The 19,862-nt window shown below is 38.7% G+C and overlaps 1 protein-coding gene across 1 annotated transcript; it reads left to right on the top strand.

Moving 5' to 3' along the window:
- The first annotated feature begins 5,629 nt into the window (after positions 1–5,629).
- Positions 5,630–6,562, top strand: LOC143683018 (olfactory receptor 13A1-like). Its single transcript, XM_077159346.1, has one exon. It carries the CDS (start codon positions 5,630–5,632, stop codon positions 6,560–6,562), a length of 933 nt encoding a protein of 310 aa, XP_077015461.1.
- Positions 6,563–19,862: the final 13,300 nt, after the last annotated feature.

Below are 19,862 nucleotides of genomic sequence, written 5' to 3'. Positions count from 1 at the left end.
TATACCTATGTCATTATCTTTAACCAGATATTTCTTTCTTCATGTGGCTTCAGTCAATTGTCTATTGTCCTTTTGCTTTCAACCTGCAGAATTTCCTTTGGCAATTCTGTTAAAGCCACTATAATGATAACTAATTCTCTCAGATTTTTTTCATCTGAGAATAACTTAACACCTCCCTCAAATTTTTTTACATGGGCAGGATCTCCAGAATGACAGGGAAGAGCTCTGCCACTGAACTACTGTTGCCTGCCCCCTCCCTCATTTTTGAAGGGCAGTTTTGACACATACAGAATTAGTCGTGGGCAATTTTTTTGTACTTTCCTGATAAATAATGTTGTTGAAAACTTTTTGATGCACTTATTGGACATACAAAAACTGTGGTTTGTATCCATTCTATTTTGTCATTCATCCATTTTAAATTGGGTAGTTTTTCTTCATACTTTTCAGTTTTTGGGGTGTTTTACATAGTCAAATATGAGTTCTTGGTCACCTATAGTATTGTAAATTATTCCGCCCAGCCTGAGACTTCCCTATTCGTTTTTAATTGTGTCTAGTGATGAGGACAAGTTCTTAATATTTATGAAAACTGGCTTATCAATGAATCTTTTATTGTTAGTTTTTTTGTGCCCTATTTAAGAAACTTTGTCTAAAAAGATTACCTACGAGATGGCACCGTTATTCTCCTATGTTTCCTTTCAAAACCTTTATAATTTTGCCTTTTCTCATCAGGCTATAATGAGTCAGTTATCAAAATTTATCAAGAGTGAGAAAGCAGTCAAAATTTGTCTTTGTCCATATGTCTTTTCAGTTCCCTCTACGTGATTTGCTGAAAGACATTCCTTGCCTTGGAATGTCAGAAAAATCACTTGACTAAGTGTATGGGGCTATTTTTGACAATTATTCTGTTTCATTGATTTATTTGTCTAAACTTAAACAAAAATGAAATTGTTGTGATTATTGTAGCATTCATCATTGCATTCCTGAGACCAGGCACTGTAAATCCTCCAGATGTGTTCTCCTCTTCAAAACTATTTTCTCTATTTTAGATCCTTTTTGATTCTATATCAGTTTTAGAATAGGCTTAGCAATTTCTCTTTTTAAAAATCTCTGCTAACATTAGGATTGAGATTGTGTTAAATCTACAGATCAATTAAGAGGCTGTGCCATCATAATAATATTCGGTCTTTCAATTCATGAATGTGGTGTATCTCTTATTAAATTTCTCTTGGCAATTTCACAGATTTTTAATCAGAGGTTAGTGTTTAAGTTATCTTTTGTATGCATAACTTAATGGTTTTGCTTATACGGTTACCTCATAAAGAAAGTTGGAAAGGGATTCCCCTCCACAGTTTTGCAATAGTAATAACATTTCTTCGTTAGATGTTAGCTAAAATACCCAACTGCATCCTCCAAGTGAAGTTTACTTTTAGAAGGAATCAATGTTTTAGATCAATAGAAATGATTTAAGGTTTTCCTGGTTTTTTGGATGGGTTTGTAAGTTGCATTTTTCAAATAATTTATGCATTTCCTCTGTTTGCAAATGTATTGCCTTAAACATTATCATAATATTCCCTTATTATCATTTTAAGGTCAATATGTAGATATATTCTTTCTGTCATTCTTGTTAATGGTAATTACTGATTTCCCTCCCTTTTGTTCTACATTAGTGCTTACAGGTTATTTTCAAAGTGTCAATCTTTCATATCACCACCATTTAAATATGTTTACACTCTGCTGTATGATTTCATTTCACTAATTTCTGGTGTTACCTTTACTATTTCATTAGTTTTACTTAGTCTGTATTCAACTGGATTGGTTCATTACTTCTTAAATTAGAAACTTAGGGTATTGACTTTAAGCATTACCACTCTTCTCATCTATAATTAATTGCAATATAAATACTATTTTTTAAGTTCTTTATTGTATAATATAACATATACACAAAGCAAAGAAATAAAAAAGCAGTAATTTTCAAAGCACTCTTCAACAAGTAGTTACAGGACAGATCCCAAAGTTTGTGATGGGCTACCATACCGTCCTCTCAGATTTTCACTTCCAGCTGCTCCAGAATACAGGAGGTTAGACATTATAAATATTTTTTATCATCACAATTGACTTTTCTCTCTTTTGTGAAAAATAACACATATACAAGAAAGCAATACATTTCAAAGCCCAGCACCGCAATTAGTTGTAGAACATATTTCAGAGTTTGACATGAGTTACAATTCCACAATTTTAGGTTTTTACTTCTAGCTGCTCTAAGATACTGGACACTGAAAGAGATATCAATTTAATAATTTAAAATATTCATTTGTTAAATCCTATCTTCTCTGTAAAACTCCACTATCACCTTTGATCTTTCTATTCCTCTCTTTAGGGTCGTTTGGACTATAGCCATTTTAACTTTTTCTTGTTGGAAGGGTCTGTCAATACTATGAGGTAAGGAAATGGAACTATCTGATGTTCTGGAGAGACTGGGCTGACTAGGTTTCAGGACTCATCTGGCCCATGAGCACATCTGGAGGTTGTAGGTTTCTGGAAAGTTACACTAGTGCATGGAACCCTGTGGAACCTTATATATTGCCCTAGGTGTTCTTTAGGATCGGCTGGAATGGTCTTGGTTGGGGTTTAGTGGGCTATGATAGGTAGCAATGCCTAACTGAAGCTTGCATAAGAGCAACCTTCAGAGTGCCTCGACTCTCTGTTCAAATAGATTTGAGCTCTCTCTGTCACTGAATCTTTATTAATTACACTATTTTGGACCCTTTTGGTCAGGATGGAATTGTTGATCCCATGCTGCCAGGTCTGTATTCATCCCTGGGACTCCTCTTCCATGTCACCAGGGAAACTTTCATCCCTGGATGTCATGTCCCAACTAAGGGGTAAGGCAATGATTTCGCTTGCAGAGTTGGGCTTAGAAAGAGTGAGGCCACAACTGAGCAACAAAAGATGTTCTACAGAAGTACTTTTAGGCATGTCTATAGGTAGTATAAGCTTCTCTGCTACCTACATAAGCTTCACAAGAGTAAGCTTCAAGCTCAAGGGCATGGCCTATTGATTTGGGTGTCCCTAACATTTGATACAGTATCAAGGGATTCCCTGATGGTAAAGTTTAATAGTTCCACATTTTTCCCCATCCTGCAAGGGACTTTGCCAATACTTTTTGATTATCTGCTCAATATACTTTAGGATGTATCCAGGCATTACATTAACCTATACTGGATTAAAAGGCCTATTCCTTATTTTGTGGGCTCCCTGTGTTTCAGTTGTTTCAATGAACTATACAGATAGGTTGAATTAGATTATGTGCAATAGAAAAATTCAGTTCCAGACCAAATAAACCTTTCTTCCTATATTCTCAAAGAGTATGTGTGGTTCTAAAATATAGACACTGTCTTCCTTACCCCTCTGCTCTGAATGATTTTAACCCCAACCTGATCAGCTTCATTCTCATCTCTAGATATCAGGTTTTATATATATCAGTCTCTTGAATTCCAGAAATAATAATTACCACTCTAGACTAAATGTGTCTGCTATAAAAGCATACAATCTAGGCCCCTGTTTTCTTATAAGCATTTTCTAAAGGAGACCTTGCATATTTTGTACTTTTCTTTCTGACTTATTTGCCTCACCAAATATCTCACATATTCATTCACATCATTGCATGCCCCATTACTTCGTTCCTATTTGTAGCAGTAAAGCATTCATTCATGAGTACTTCTTCAAATATTCCAAATATTTTCCAATTTTTCTTGCTATTTCTTGGATGTATGTTTTATTAAGATGCTTTTCATTAAATTTCCATATAGTTGGCATTTTTCTAGTTACACTATTGCCATTGATTTTTAGTTTATTGGTGTCAGCAAATATTTGGACAACATTTTTTTAATTTCAATATTTAAAAATGTATTGCATTAACCCATTTTGTGGAGCAGCATACATCTAGATGGATAATGTTCCATATGAAAAAGCATAAACCATGGCCAATTTCCAAATTTCTGCATTTCCTAGTTTTCTTTGGCTAAGGTTCTTACTGTGAATTAATTTCCATGAATGACAATTGCAATATTTCCAAGAGGAGGTAAGATGAAGCATTTTCCTACTCCTGTTACAGCAAGGAAGAAGAAATGTGAATTGTTTCTCTGTGTTTATTTACTTGGAACCCAGATGGCCCATTCAGGGATAAGAATTAGGGTGCATGGGTAGTTCAGTGGTACAACGCCCATCTTCCATGCGAGAGACCCAGGTTTGATTCCCGGACCATGCTCCAAAAATATATAGAGGAGAAAAACTAATAGTGAAGGTGTGAGTACAGGTGTCATCACCAAGAAACCCTGAAAGAGGCACCAGGGCCCTCTCAGAAGGATCTTCCACATCAAACATGAGGATTCCACTTAGATGAAGACTTGGGGTGACATTGGTCAGTTAAGAAGGTGGAACACCAGTATTGGGGTTTCCATTAGAATGTTCACTCTGGCTTAAGTGGAGAACATATGAGGTGAATGAGGAAACAAGAAAGTGGACATCATCAAGATGCTAAAAAATCTAACATAAGTAAATAGATGAGAATGAGATATGGGGACATTTTTAAAGACGTTCAGGAAACTTTACCTGCAGGCCTTGGAAGCTGATTGGATGAGAGTTAACCAAGATGTAAAATATTAACATTTTTGCATTGAACAAACATCTCTTCAGTGCCTACCATGGGCAGGAGCTAAAGACATGGCATTGAGCCAGAGAGGTGAAGTTGTGCTTCCAAGAAGCTACACCTGAGACTTGGATGGCTCAGGGCGCAGGTGGATGAGATACTTGCACTCAGAGAAAAAGCCCAAGAGGGACAAATTAGGGGCAATGTCAGTAAGTAGAAGTTTCTAGAGCCTGTAGTTCATCAAGTCAGTGAACACACAGTAGTATTTTGGATTCACAGGTCTGGCGTTTGGGAGGGAGACCATAGGGAGTGATATCTGAAAATGTTAGAGTGTGGGCAGAACCAGCCACCACAGTGGGTGGATGGACCAAGAGACTGGAGAGTTAAGAAAATGCCTAAAGACCAGCTGTGAGGAATCATGCACAAAGAAGGAGAGGCAAGAAGAGCCAAGACCCAAATCAGATGTAAAGGGCAGCTACTGAAGAAGGGGCTTGAGATTCAGCATTATTTCAGATGATAGAGACTCAGAGATGACCCATTAAAGAGAGTTCTTGCTGTGAGAGAAAGAGGCAAAAGCAGGGTCCCCATGGCCATGCCAGTAAACGGCAGCACAAGGATGGAACAGAGAGAGAGGAGGGACAGACAGTCCTCTGCAAGTTATGTTCTCCTTGGCCTCACTGAAGAGGAAGGTTAGGGTGAGGGCTGGTGGACCCAGAACACAAATCTAGGTTGAAAAGATTTCAAGGAGAAAGTGAAATTAAAAGTCAATGAAGGATATGTGATTTTCAGAAGAACATTGGGTTTGATGAAATAAGTGGGTATTCGGCAATTAAACATCCTGACTCCTTCCCTTTCCAAGAGCAGGGTGGGTTACAAAATAGATGCAGAAGGAAAGATGAGCCTGAAACACACTGCCACCTCTGCAGAGTATCTGGAAGAAGGGCCAGAACTGATGACCATGTGGTGTAGTACCCAGGACTCATGTCTGGCCAGGTAGGGAAGTCCAACCAGACATTGGTGACAGAGTTCATGCTGCAGGGGTTCTCAGAGCACCCACAACTGTGGCTGCCCCTGCTCAGCTACTTTTTCTTCCTCTACACCATGGCCCTTGTGGGAAATACTCTGATCATCACCATCATCACCTGCAGCTCTTGTCTCCACAGCCCCATGTACTTTTTCCTGTTCAACCTGGCCACCATGGACATCATCTGCACTTCTTCTGTAATTCCCAAGGCACTAACAGACTTGGCCTGGAAGGAAAATATCATCTCATTTGAGAGGTGCAAGGCCCAGCTCTTATTCCTTGCCTGGTCTGGATCTTCTGAGCTGCTTCTTCTCACAGTCATGGCCTATGACAGTTATGTGACCATCTGCCGGCCACTGCATTATGGGACCCTGATGAGCCTGTGGCTCTGCCTGGTGCTGGCTGTGGGAGTTTGGATCAGCTGTGCCCTGAATGCCTCAGTCCACACTGGTCTGATGGCACAACTGTCCTTCTGTGGCCCCAATGTAATCACTCACTTCTTCTGTAAGATCCCTCCACTGTTGCTGCTCTCCTGCAGTCCCACCTATATAAACAGCATCATGACCCTCTTGGCCAAGCCCTTCTATGGATGCACCAACTTCCTGCTCACCCTCATGTCCCATGGCTTCATCATTGCCAGCATCCTATGCATCTGCTCAGCCGAGGGCAAGCAGAGGGCCTTCTCCACCTGCTCCTCCCACCTCATCGTGATCTCTGTCTACTACTCAGCTGTGGTCTGTGCCTACATCATTCCAGCCTTAAGCTACAGCCCTGAGAAAAACAAACTGGCTGGAGTGCTGTACACAGCTGTGAGCACCACCCTAAACCCACTGAGAAACAAGGAGGTCAAGACATCCCTAGGGAAACTCCTCCCTGGTCATAAACATTAAATGTCATTCTTCCATCCTGTACTGCCCCATAGCCATTTTCTGAAAACCATTCTTATAGATAATATAGTGATAAACTAGTTATCACTGTTTTAGTGAAATCATCTTCAGCTTTGGCTGCTGATCAAATTGGTGTTGCTTTGCAGAGAACAGTTGATTTGTTGAAACAAAATGGTTGTGTTGAATTGGCATGGCAGCTCATGATGAGCACATAATAAATTTGTAGACACAGAAGCAGAGTTCATTCCTAAGAGGCTGTCTTTATAATTGCTCAGAGAACCCTGACATGTAAAACTGCCCCCTAGGCTTCTCCTGTTCCCATCTTCCTTAGATGGCAACACATCTTTATCACATACCGGCCCTAAAGGAAAGGGTTAATCAGTTTTATCAGTATCAGATGTCTTTGACCCAATTCTGTGTCATGAAATCAGAAGCCAGGAGAGAAAGCTAGCAAATGATGCTGTATTCACCATGTGCCCTTCCAGCTGAGAGAGAAACTCTGACTGTTTTTGCCATGTGCCCTTCCACTTGAGAAAGAAACCATGAACTTCTTTGGCCTTCTTAAACCAAGGTATCTTTCCATGGATGCCTTTGATTGGACATTTCTACAGACTTGTCTTCATTGGGACATTTTCTCAGCCTTAGAACTGTAAACTAGCAACTTATTAAATTCCCCTTTTTTTAGAAGCTATCCTGTCTCTGGTATATTATGTTCTGGCATCTAGCAAACTAGAACACAACCTAATTCAGCTTTATTTGATATGAAACATGGAATGAGAAATTAAATCTTAATATTCCAACAAAATCAATTTTATATCACAAGGCATTGTGAGTATTTTGGACAGAAAATGGAAGAGTGGTTACAAAGTTCCTTCAGAGATTGGGAAAATAGAAGTATTAAACTTCCCAACCTGGGGAATTTCTGACATTTTCTTAAACAATAGGGGCTCTCAATTTAATAGCCAAGGCCTCAATCATGATGCTTGTCCCAATAAAAGTTAGTTCTGTAATAGCAAACTGAATCTACTTAGGATTAGTGTCTTAGAGTTATCTCCAGAAAATCTCCGCTGTTGCTCAAATATGGTCTCTCTCTAAGGCAAACTCTGACATTACACCCATGTGGAACATAATTTCCAGAGGTGTAACCCTGACCCTGGCATTATGGAACACAACTGATCCCGGCATCATGAGATATAACTGTCACTGGCATTATGGGACATAAAGTCCAAAGATGAACCTGGCTCCTGGCATCATGGATTAGTTGACCAGAAGTGGGGAAAAGAAATAGAGTTCCAATGGCTAAGAGATGTCAAATTGAGTCAAGAGGTCATTCTTGAAGTTATTCTTACACAAATTTCAGCCAGATATTGCAAACAGCCATAACATGGCAAACCCCAACCAACAGTTTTCTTAGAAACCCTGAAAAATATCCTATGCTCGATAACATTTCACTTATTAAGTTTGCTTTTCAGGGACTTAAAATCTCCAGATTGTTCCAATGTCAGAAGTTCTCTGAAACCAAGAGATACCAGACTCTCCAACAATGATGACCAGTTTCATTATTATCATCCCTTTGCCCCTTGATACAATGCTTTGTAGCAGTTAAAGAGTCATCTTCCAGAGATCCCTCAAGATTGAAAGATAATTATCAAATGAAAAGGAGGAATTGTAACTAAGAAATTAGGGCTTAAGGGATCATTTAAATTACTGAATCATATTCCTTTTTTTGCTTTCTGGAATAATGGAGTAGACAGAGAGGAATATCTGAAATCCCTAAAATATAATTCAGCTTCTCTCATTTCTACAATGATTGAAAAAGCCCAAATACTCATTCTTTATCCACAAATTGCATCACAAACTTCCTTCTGTCTTACAGCAATACAACCTTTTCAATTAACTACCCCACCTCCTTTTCTGCTTATCGCAATATCCAATACGCCCAAAGCCCTCTGAGGAATCAAACCCATTGTTAAATATCTCCTGCGAGTGGGACTCTTAAAACCAAATGATTCTTCAAGCAACCCCTCTCATAATTATACTACTTCTCACTTTTGGGAACCTGCCTCTTAAAATTCTTAACCAGCTTTATTCACAGAACTATCAAAGCAATGACATATCAAGCTCTTGGCAACATGCTGCCCCTCCAGCAAAAAAAAAAAAAAAAAAAAAAAACAGTACCAGCCTCTGCTCTGTGATGATATATAAGAATACCTCTACATCCCACCACCAGCAGCAGCCAGAAGCATGTTTAGAAGACTGACCTTTGAGCTTCAGTATCCCCAGAAAATTAAAAAGAAAAGTCTGGAATGTTAGGTTAACCCCCACCAAGAACATTCCAAGAATCTACCCTCACCCAATAACTTCCAGGAGGCTCCTTGCAAAACCAAACCTGCCCCCACTCATGTGGCAGTCCCATGATGGTCCTTGTATCTGCCCTCTGGCAGCTGCATTCTTGCAATAGCTTCCCTTATCCAACATCACCCACTCTGGTAGTTACAACCCTGGCAAGCTCAAGCTTATGATAACTCCCTACTTACCCTGTCAATTCCTAGTGCCCAAGCTAGGCAATGAAAGTCCACCACCTCCCTTTCCCTACCCACACCAACCATCAGATATAAACTGTGCCTCTTCTTCTGCTCATGGCTGTTGCCATCTTAGGCTTCAGCCCACATATGCATAGCCTCACAATAAAGCTCCTTCAATCGAGTTTTAATCTCTTTTCCTCCCTCCCAGTTGAGAAAACTATCACAGATGACTCTTTTTTGATTGCATAAAGACAAAGATTTCCTTGTACTTCAGCACTCTTACCAAGAATGTCTCCCCAAGGTAAATGTAATGTGCAGGGGTTTCCCTGTCTTTCTGGGCCGGTATCTTTTCTTTACCTTTGCTTATTACATGTTGTGGAGTTTCCCTATGTACAAAAGTTTTGCTGTTCCCTCTGTTTCCTAGATGATATACTTCCCATTCCTGGCTGCTTGAAGCCAACAAGGTTTTGTCCCACCTTATCTGCCATTTTAGATTCTTATATGTCTTTCATTGTCTCAACATAACTTTGGCTGCAAGGCAAATTCTGGGAGGTAAGGCATGCAGGACAGGACTTTCCAAAGTCAGTTTATTTCAACTAACATAGTTCTAGGAACCAGTAATGGGGCACAGAATACCTCCGAAGTGCCCTGGAAGGTGAGCAGGAGCATGCCAAGAGCTTCTTCCATGGCTCCACAAAGCTAAATTTCTTGCCCTGTCTAGGAAATGCACCCTTTCAGCTAATTATCCTCCAAATTCTGAGGAAATACAGTCATTAAGTCCCCTCCACAATGGCCTTTACCCAGGGTATTGAAACAATGGTCAACATCAGGATCAGTCTTCCAGGGATTTGAAGTTGTTAATAAAAACCCATATGAGTAAAAAGTAGATATGACATATAAAATCCAAAAGGCAAAATGGTAAAAGGAAGTACCACCTTTACAGTAATAACACTAAATGTTAATGGATTAAACTCCCAAATCAAAAGTCACAGAAGTGGCAGAATGGATTAAAAAACAGGAACGAACTATATGCTGTCTACACAAGACTCATTTTAGACACAAGGGCAAAAATAGGTTGAGAGTGAAAGGTTGGAAAAAGATATTTCTTGCAAACAACAATCAGAAAAGAACAGGAGTAGCTAAAGTAATATCCAAAAGTTAGACTTACAATGTGAAGCATTAAAAGATACAAAGATGGACACTGTGCATTAATGAAAACATAACAATAATAAATATTTATGCACCTAGCCAGAGTGCTCCAAAATATATGAGACAAACACTGACAATGACAACACTGAAGGGAGCAATAGACACCTCTACCATAACAGTTGCAGACTTTAATTCCCCACTCTCATCTATGGATAGAACATCTAGACAGGAGATCAATAAAGAAACATAGAATTTGAATAAACAGTAAATGAATTAGACTTAACAGACATTTACAGAACATTACACCCCACAAGAGCAGGATATACATTTTCTCAGTCCTCATGGATCATTCTCAAGAATAGACCACATGCTGGGTCAGAAAGCAAGCCTCAATAAATTAAAAAAGATTGAAATAATACAAAACACCATCTCAGATCATAATGCAATAAAGCTGGAAATCAATAATAGGCAGAAGGTCAGAAAATTCACAAATATAAGGAGGCTAAACAACACACACTTAAACAACCAGTGGGTCAAGGAAGAAATTACAAGAGAAATCAGTAAATATCTGGAGGCAAATGAAAATGAAAACACAACATTTAAAACTTCATGGGATGCAACCAAGGTAGTTTTAAGATGAAAATTCATTGCCTTAAATGACTATATTACAAAAGAAAAAAAGAGCAAAAATTGAAGAATTAACTGTTCACTTGGAAAACCTAGACAAAGAACAGCAAACTCCAAAGCATACAAAAGGAAAGAAACAATGAAGATGGCAGCAGAAATACATGAAATTGAGAACCTGAAAACAATCAAGAAAGTCAACAAAACTGCAAGTCTGTTGTTGGAACCCAGAGGCCTGGAGAGAAGGCCAGCAGAGACCATCCTGTGACTTCCCACGTAAGAAAGAACCTCAGTGGAAATTTAGCTGCCTTTCCTCTGAAGAACTAACAAAATAACTACCCTTTTATTAAAAACCAATCTGTCTCTGGAATCTGTTGCATTCCAGAAGCTAGCAAACTAGAACATGAAGGAATACAGATATGCAACAGGATGGATTGCAAAAATTCAGAAATTGATAGCAAAATATTACCTGATTGTAGCCCTATAATATAAGAATTATGAATGAAGTTGAATATGAGTATGATAGAGGGAGAAGGGCTAAGGGGCACATGTGAAACCAGAAGGAAAGATAGAGGATAAACTGAGAGGATATAATTTAGGAATGCCTAGAGTGTACAAAGAAGTTGATTAAAAGAAAAAATAAAAAAAAAATTTTGTATGAAGTCGAACAAAGAAATATCATTATTGTAAGGAATAGAAAATAGATGGTATATGGAAAAGTACAATCAATGTAAGTTGGGGTTTGCAGTCAACAGTAACATTGTAATATGCTTCACTGAGTACAACAAAGACATTGTGCCAAAACTAAATGTCAGCAGGTAGGCATATTGGGAAAAGGCTGTATTAGTTAGGGTTCTCTAGAGAAACAGAATCACCAGGAAAAATCTGTAGATATAAATTTATAAAAAGGTTTCACATGACCATGGGAACATAGAGTTTGTAGGGCAGGTAACAAGCTGTTAACTCCAATAAAGTTCTTCAGCAAACTCTCAGGAGAGGCTGGTTGGACAACCATAGGAATGGAAGAGTTCAAAATCTGATGGGCAAACTGTCAAGCTAACAGCTCTGAAAAGGGTCTGGATGAACTCCACAGGAGAGGCTCGCCAGTTGAAGCAGGAAGAGAAACAATCTCTTCTGAATCCTCCTTAAAAGGCTTTAAGCGATTAGATTAAGGGTCACTCATTGCAGAAGACATTCCCCTTGGTGGATTACAAATGCAATCAGCTGTTGATGCAGCCAACCTAAACATGATTTAAGTCTATGAAATGTCCTCATAGCAGCAGACAGGCCAGCACTTGCCCAACCAAGTGGGCACCACCACCTTGCCAAGTTGACACATGAACCTGACCATGACCAGGGGTATGGATTCTTTATGGAAGAAAAGAAAATGTCTTCAGATAGAGTATGGTGGCAAAGGCATGTCTATACACTTAAGCTGGATTGTATGATATATGAAGAAAACTACTTAAAAATGAACAGAGAGAAACAAGTGCTAAAGAAATGTGGAGAAAAAGATGTACTTATTCACTGTCAGTAGGAAAATGAGAGGTGCAGCCCTGGGAGGGCAGTGTATTGGTTCCAGAGGAAACTAAGGGTGGTTTGCTATATGATCCTGAAACCTCATTGCTCAGTATATAACTGGAGGAACTGAGTGTGGAGACAACAAATGGACATTGCACACTGGTGTTCCTGATGAGTGTTTGTGATCCACAATGAATGGAGGTGGCCTAAGGGTACAACAACTGAGGAATGGAAGGGGAAACTCTGATGTATACATATGATGGACTACTGAGTGACTCCAAGAAGGAATGAAGTGGTGAGGCATGCTCCTGGAAGAATGAACCTTAAGAGCTGTATGTTGAATGAAATATCAGGAACAAAAAGACAAATATGTTCCCCCAAAATCACATGGCCTAATTATGGTATAGAAACTCAGTAAACTAAAGTTGAGAGCATGGGTTATCAGATTGGGACTTATTTTTAAAGGGCTCTAGATTGTAAGCTCTTACAGTAGTCACATGTATTCAGGAAGTATAACTGTTAATTCTAAATTCTGAAATACTGAGTTGTTTGTATATAACATGGTCTTTCTCTAAAATTTTGGGCATTTATCTGACACCTGAGACACAGAATTAGACCTCTGATGCTATTAAAGTCAATAGTAAAACATACAGGGAATGTTTAAAAGGTTGAAAATGTGATCAGACATCAAGTAGAGAGATATGAATGAAGCTGATCTGGATAGGACTAAGGTATATCTGAAGACTAGATAAAGGATGATATCATTCATATTTTAAAACTTCAGCTTCTGTGTGAGATTAAGGAGAGAGATGTTTACTTGGTGCAAAATTTATATTTTAGGTAGTGCATTTCCTAATTTAATTTGTATGGTCAATGTAGTTGAACTCCATTAGTACATGGAATCTTGAATAGGGCATGAGAATTTATGGTTTGTTCAGGTTAATATGATGCCCTGATAAATCCCAGAGTGCTTTGGACAGTGAATAAAGCATTTGTAAAATCCCCTTGGGAGAAAAGGGAAAATATTCAACTTCCCCAGTTGGAGAATTTCTGATATTCTCACAAGCAGTGGGGATAACCAAATCAACAGGGTGAATCCTCAATCTTGGGGTTCACCCCTATGAAACTGATTCATGCAAAGGATAGTCTAAACCTACTTTAAATTAGGCCTAGGGGTCACCTCCAGAGAAATTCTTCTGTTGCTCAGAAGTGGCATCTCTCTCTAAGCCAACTCAGCAGATGAACTCACTGCCCCCCACCCCACCACACACACACATGAGACATGACTTCCGGAGGTATACATCTCCCTAGCAATGTGGGACAGAAATCCTGGGATGAGCCAGGGCCCAGCATCAAGGTATTGAGAAAACCTTCTAGACCAAAAGGGGGAAGAGAGAAATGAGAAAAATAAAATGTCAGTGGCTGAGAGATCTCAAGCAGAGTCAAGAGGTTATCCTGGAGGATACTCTCATGCATTATATAGATATCCCTTTTTAGTTTGTTGGAGAGCCTAGAGGGAAGAACCTGAAACTGTAGAGCTGTGTTCCAGTAGCCTTGTTTCTTGAAAATGATTGTACAATGATATAGCTTTTAGAAGGTGACTGTGTGATTCTGAAAACCTTATGCCTGATGCTCGTTTTATCCAGGGTATGGACAGGTGAGCAAAAAATAAGCAAATAATAGGTGGGACAAAGGTTGAAATAAATTGTGTAGATGGAAACACTAATGGTCAATGAGAAGGAAGGGTAAAGGGTATGGTATATACGAGTTTTTTTCATTTCCCTTATTTATTTATTTCTAGAGTGATGTAAATGTTCAAAAAAAAGGATCATGGTGATGAATACACACTGTGTGATGATATTGTGAGCCACTGATTGTGCACCATGTGTGAAATTGTTTCTATGTTAAGAATGTTTGCATGTTTGTATGTTGTTTTATCAATAAAAATATTTTAAGAAGAACAAAAATGGAGCACCGAACGGAAACATAAGTGATTCCTTGCATTGCAACATAGTAAGATGCATAAATGAAACAAAAAATATGCATAGAATATTCTACATAGTATGAGTAATTTTAATAATATTCATAATTAGTAGAACACAAATTTAAGACAGAATAGACAAATGAATTGGTTTAAAGGTTACTAAATGCTTCTAATAGGAACACCTAAAAATAAAAAGGTGATGCTTTCAAGGCAAATAACAAGGGCAGTACTTTTAGAAAGATAAAATTCCATGTGGGAATGCTCTTGCCCTTACAAGTGGAGGCTGAAATTGCACAATTCTGACCTCAGCACCTAATTTACAGAAAGCATTGGTTATGCACCATACAGCCATGTTTAATTGCCCCTGAGAGATTTCCCTTAGATTCTCCCTCCCCAGGACAATCAGCTGACTCTGGTCTTGGAAAAACAGAGGTTGACTTGAAGCCCAGTTAAATCCCAGCCCAGAGATACAGGTATGAGGGCTGGAGACTCACTTCACAGGGAAAGTGTCCATGGTCACTGCAGGACCTACTAAATTGAAAAGGTGAGTGAAGCATTGAATCCTAAGCTGAATTACGGAGCTGATAAAATATTTATTTTACAGTAAGAATGAAATTGTTCATAGTTCTAGGAACTTAATATGGAAGTTTATACAATTTTCTCATGACAACATATTCTGGATAAATTAACACTTCAAGATTATATGAGAAACACATAACCAAAGATAAGATCATCATAGATTCCTGGACCGGCTACGAGTCTCGGATCAGAGGGCTACCCAAGCCGCGGTGGTCGGCGCCCCTCTTTTGCGGGTGGCTTCCTGGACCGGCTACGAGTCTCGGATCAGAGGGCTACCCAAGCCGCGGTGGTCGGCGACCGGTGCCCCTCCCCTGCGGGCGGTTTCCTGGTCCAGTGGCGAATTCCCCAGGCCACAGCGGGCAACCGACGCCCCTCCCCCGTGGGCGGCTTCCTGGTCCGGTGGCGAATTCCCCGGGCCACTGCGGCCGGCGACCGACACCCCTCCAGGGAGAGGAGGGAATTTCCTACAGTGGCAGGGACTGGGTCCAACCAAACACCAATAGGGGAATTAATAAAGGAGCCACAGGGTGCCCTCAAGCAGCGGCGGCTGACGCCCCTACCACACGCAGCCCCCCGGACCAACTGAGAGAATTGGATCAGAAATCCCCCAGGCTGCGGAGAACGGTGACGGGGGGGGATCCCTTCCAAACACGTGAGACAAACGTGTGCCATGAGCGCCACCTACTGGGCAGGATAAGAAAAACAGAACCCAGAGATTTCACAGAAAAATCTTACAACCTTGTTGGGTCCGACACCCAGGGAAATCTGACTAAATGCCCAGACGCCAGCAGAAGATAATGGTCCACGCTCAGAAGATTGAGAATATGGCCCAGTCAAAAGAACAAACCAATAGTTCAAATGAGATACAGGAGCTGAGACAACTAATGCTGAATATACGAACAGAAATGGAAAACCTCTTCAAAAATGAAATCGATAAATTGAGGGAGGACATGAAGAAGACATGGGCTGAACAAAAAGAAGAAATAGAAAAACTGAAAAAACAAATCACACAACTTATGGAAGTGAAGGACAAAGTAGAAAAGATGGAAAAAACAAAGGATAACTACAATGATAGATTTAAAGAGACAGAAGATAGAATTAATGATTTGGAGGATGGAACATCTGAATTCCAAAAAGAAACAGAACCTATCGGGAAAAGAATGGAAAAATATGAACAGGGGATCAGGGAACTCAAGGACAATATGAACCGCACAAATATACGTGCTGTGGGTGTCGCAGAAGGAGAAGAGAAGGGAAAAGGAGGAGAAAAACTAATCGAAGAAATTATTACTGAAAATTTCCCAACTCTTATGAAAGACCTAAAATTACAGATCCAAGAAGTGCAGTGCACCCCAAAGAGATTAGACCCAAATAGGCGATCTCCAAGACACTTACTAGTTAGAATGTCAGAGGTCAAAGAGAAAGAGAGGATCTTGAAGGCAGCAAGAGAAAAACAATCCATCACATATAAGGGAAACCCAATAAGACTATGTGTAGATTTCTCAGCAGAAACCATGGAATCTAGAAGACAGTGGGATGATATATTTAAATTACTAAAAGAGAAAAACTGCCAACCAAGACTCCTATATCCAGCAAAATTGTCCTTCAAAATGAGGGAGAAATTAAAACATTTTCAGACAAAAAGTCACTGAGAGAATTTGTGACCAAGAGACCAGCTCTGCAAGAAATACTAAAGGGAGCACTAGAGTCAGATACAAAAAGACAGAAGAGAGAGGTATGGAGAAGAGTGTAGAAAGAAAGAAAATCAGATATGATATATATATAATACAAAAGGCAAAATGGTAGAGGAAAATATTATCCAAACAGTATTAACACTAAATGTTAATGGACTGAATTCCCCAATCAAAAGACATAGACTGGCAGAATGGATTAAAAAACAGGATCCTTCTATATGCTGTCTACAGGAAACACATCTTAGACCCAAAGATAAACATAGGTTGAAAGTGAAAGGTTGGGAAAAGATATTTCATGCAAATAACAACCAGAAAAGAGCAGGAGTGGCTATACTAATATCCAACAAATTAGACTTCAAATGTAAAACAGTTAAAAGAGACAAAGAAGGACACTATATACTAATAAAAGGAACAATTAAACAAGAAGACATAACAATCATAAATATTTACGCACCGAACCAGAATGCCCCAAAATACGTGAGGAATACACTGCAAACACTGAAAAGGGAAATAGACTCATATACCATAATAGTTGGAGACTTCAATTCACCACTCTCATCAATGGACAGAACATCTAGACAGAGGATCAATAAAGAAATAGAGAATCTGAATATTACTATAAATGAGCTAGACTTAACAGACATTATAGGACATTACATCCCACAACAGCAGGATACAACTTTTTCTCAAGCGCTCATGGATCATTCTCAAAGATAGACCATATGCTGGGCTACAAAGCAAGTCTTAACAAATTTAAAAAGATTGAAATCATACACAACACTTTGTCGGATCATAAAGGAATGAAGTTGGAAATCAATAATAGGCAGAGTGCCAGAAAATTCACAAACACGTGGAGGCTCAACAACACATTCTTAAACAACCAGTGGGTCAAAGAAGAAATTGCTAGAGAAATTAGCAAATACCTCGAGGCGAATGAAAATGAAAACACAACATATCAAAACTTACGGAACGCAGAAAAGGCAGTGCTAAGAGGGAAATTTATTGCCCTAATTGCCTATATCAGAAAAGAAGAAAAGGCAAAAATTCAGGAATTAACTGTCCACTTGGAAGAACTGGAGAAAGAACAGGAAACTAATCCCAAAGCAAGCAAAAGGAAAGAAATAACAAAGATTAGAGCAAAAATAAATGAAGTTGAAAACAATAGAGAAAATCAATAAGACCAGAAGTTGGTTCTATGAGAAAATCAATAAGATTGATGGGTCCTTATCAAGATTGACAAAAAGAAGAAGAGGAGGATGCAAATAAATAAGATCAGAAATGGAAGAGGAGACATAACTACTGACCTCACAAAAAAAGGAGGTAATAACAGGATACTATGAACAACTTTACGCTAATAAATACAACAATTTAGATGAAATGGACGGGTTCCTGGAAAGACATGTACAACCAACTTTGACTCAAGAAGACATAGATGACCTCAACAAACCAATCACAGGTAAAGAAATTGAATTAGTTATTCAAAAGCTTCCTAAAAAGAAAAGTCCAGGACCAGACGGCTTCACATGGGAATTCTATCAAACATTCCAGAAAGAATTAGTACCAACTCTCCTCAAACTCTTCAAAAAAATCAAAGCAGAGGGAAAACTACCTAATTCATTCTATGAAGTCAACATCACCCTCATACCAAAACCAGGCAAAGATATTACAATAAAAAGAAAAATACAGACCAATCTCTATAATGAATATAGATGCAAAAATCCTCAATAAAATTCTAGCAAATCGAATCCAACAACACATTAAAAGAATTATACATCATGACCAAGTAGGATTCATCCCAGGTATGCAAGAATGGTTCAACATAAGAAAATCAATTAATGTAATACACCATATCAACAAATCAAAGCAGAAAAATCACATGATCATCTCAATTGATGCAGAGAAGGCATTTGACAAGATTCAACATCCTTTCCTGTTGAAAACACTTCAAAAGATAGGAATACAAGGGAACTTCCTTAAAATGATAGAGGGAATATATGAAAAACCCACAGCTAATATCATCCTCAATGGGGAAAAATTGAAAACTTTCCCCCTAAGATCAGGAACAAGACAAGGATGTCCACTATCACCACTATTATTCAACATTGTGTTGGAGGTTCTAGCCAGAGCAATTAGACAAGAAAAAGAAATACAAGGCATCAAAATTGGAAAGGAAGAAGTAAATCACTGTTTGCAGACGATATGATACAATACGTCGAAAACCCAGAAAAATCCACAACAAAACTAGTAGAGCTAATAAAGGAGTACAGCAAAGTAGCAGGTTACAAGATCAACATTCAAAAATCTGTAGCATTTCTATACACTAGTAATGAACAAGCTGAGGGGGAAATGAAGAAACGAATTCCATTTACAATTGCAACTAAAAGAATGAAATACCTAGGAATAAATTTAACTAAAGAGACAAAAAAACATATATAAAGAAAACTGCAAAAAACTGTTAAAAGAAATCACAGAAGACCTAAAAAGATGGAAGGGCATACCGTGTTCATGGATTGGAAGACTAAATATAGTTAAGATGTCAATCCTACCTAAATTGATTTACAGATTCAATGCAATACCAATCAAAATCCCAACAACTTATTTTTCAGAAATAGAAAAACCAATAAGCAAATTTATCTGGAAGGGCAGGGTGCCCCGAATTGCTAAAAACATCTTGAGGAAAAAAAACGAAGCTGGAGGTCTCGCACTGCCTGACTTTAAGGCATATTATGAAGTCACAGTGGTCAAAACAGCATGGTATTGGCATAAAGATAGATATATCAACCAATGGAATCGAATAGAGTGCTCAGATATAGACCCTCTCATCTATGGACATTTGATCTTTGATAAGGCAGTCAAGCCAACTCACCTGAGACAGAACAGTCTCTTCAATAAATGGTGCCTAGAGAACTGGATATCCATATGCAAAAGAATGAAAGAAGACCCATATCTCACACCCTATACAAAAGTTAACTCAAAATGGATCAAAGATCTAAACATTAGGTCTAAGACCATAAAACAGTTAGAGGAAAATGTAGGGAGATATCTTATGAATCTTACAATTGGAGGTGGTTTTATGGACCTTAAACCTAAAGCAAGAGCACTGAAGAAGGAAAGAAATAAATGGGAGCTCCTCAAAATTAAACACTTTTGTGCATCAAAGAACTTCATCAAGAAAGTAGAAAGACAGCCTACACAAAGGGAGACAATATTTGGAAATGACATATCAG

Source organism: Tamandua tetradactyla, chromosome 5 (assembly GCF_023851605.1).
Source record: "Tamandua tetradactyla isolate mTamTet1 chromosome 5, mTamTet1.pri, whole genome shotgun sequence".
In the NCBI taxonomy this organism is placed as follows: Eukaryota; Metazoa; Chordata; class Mammalia; order Pilosa; family Myrmecophagidae; genus Tamandua; species Tamandua tetradactyla.
Note: the sequence above shows the minus strand (reverse complement) of the source record. Positions and strands in the feature narration are given on the sequence as shown.

Coding starts and splice junctions, on each gene's coding strand:
- LOC143683018 (XM_077159346.1), top strand. CDS start 5,630: ATGTCTGGCCAGGTAGGGAAGTCCAACCAGACATTGGTGACAGAGTTC.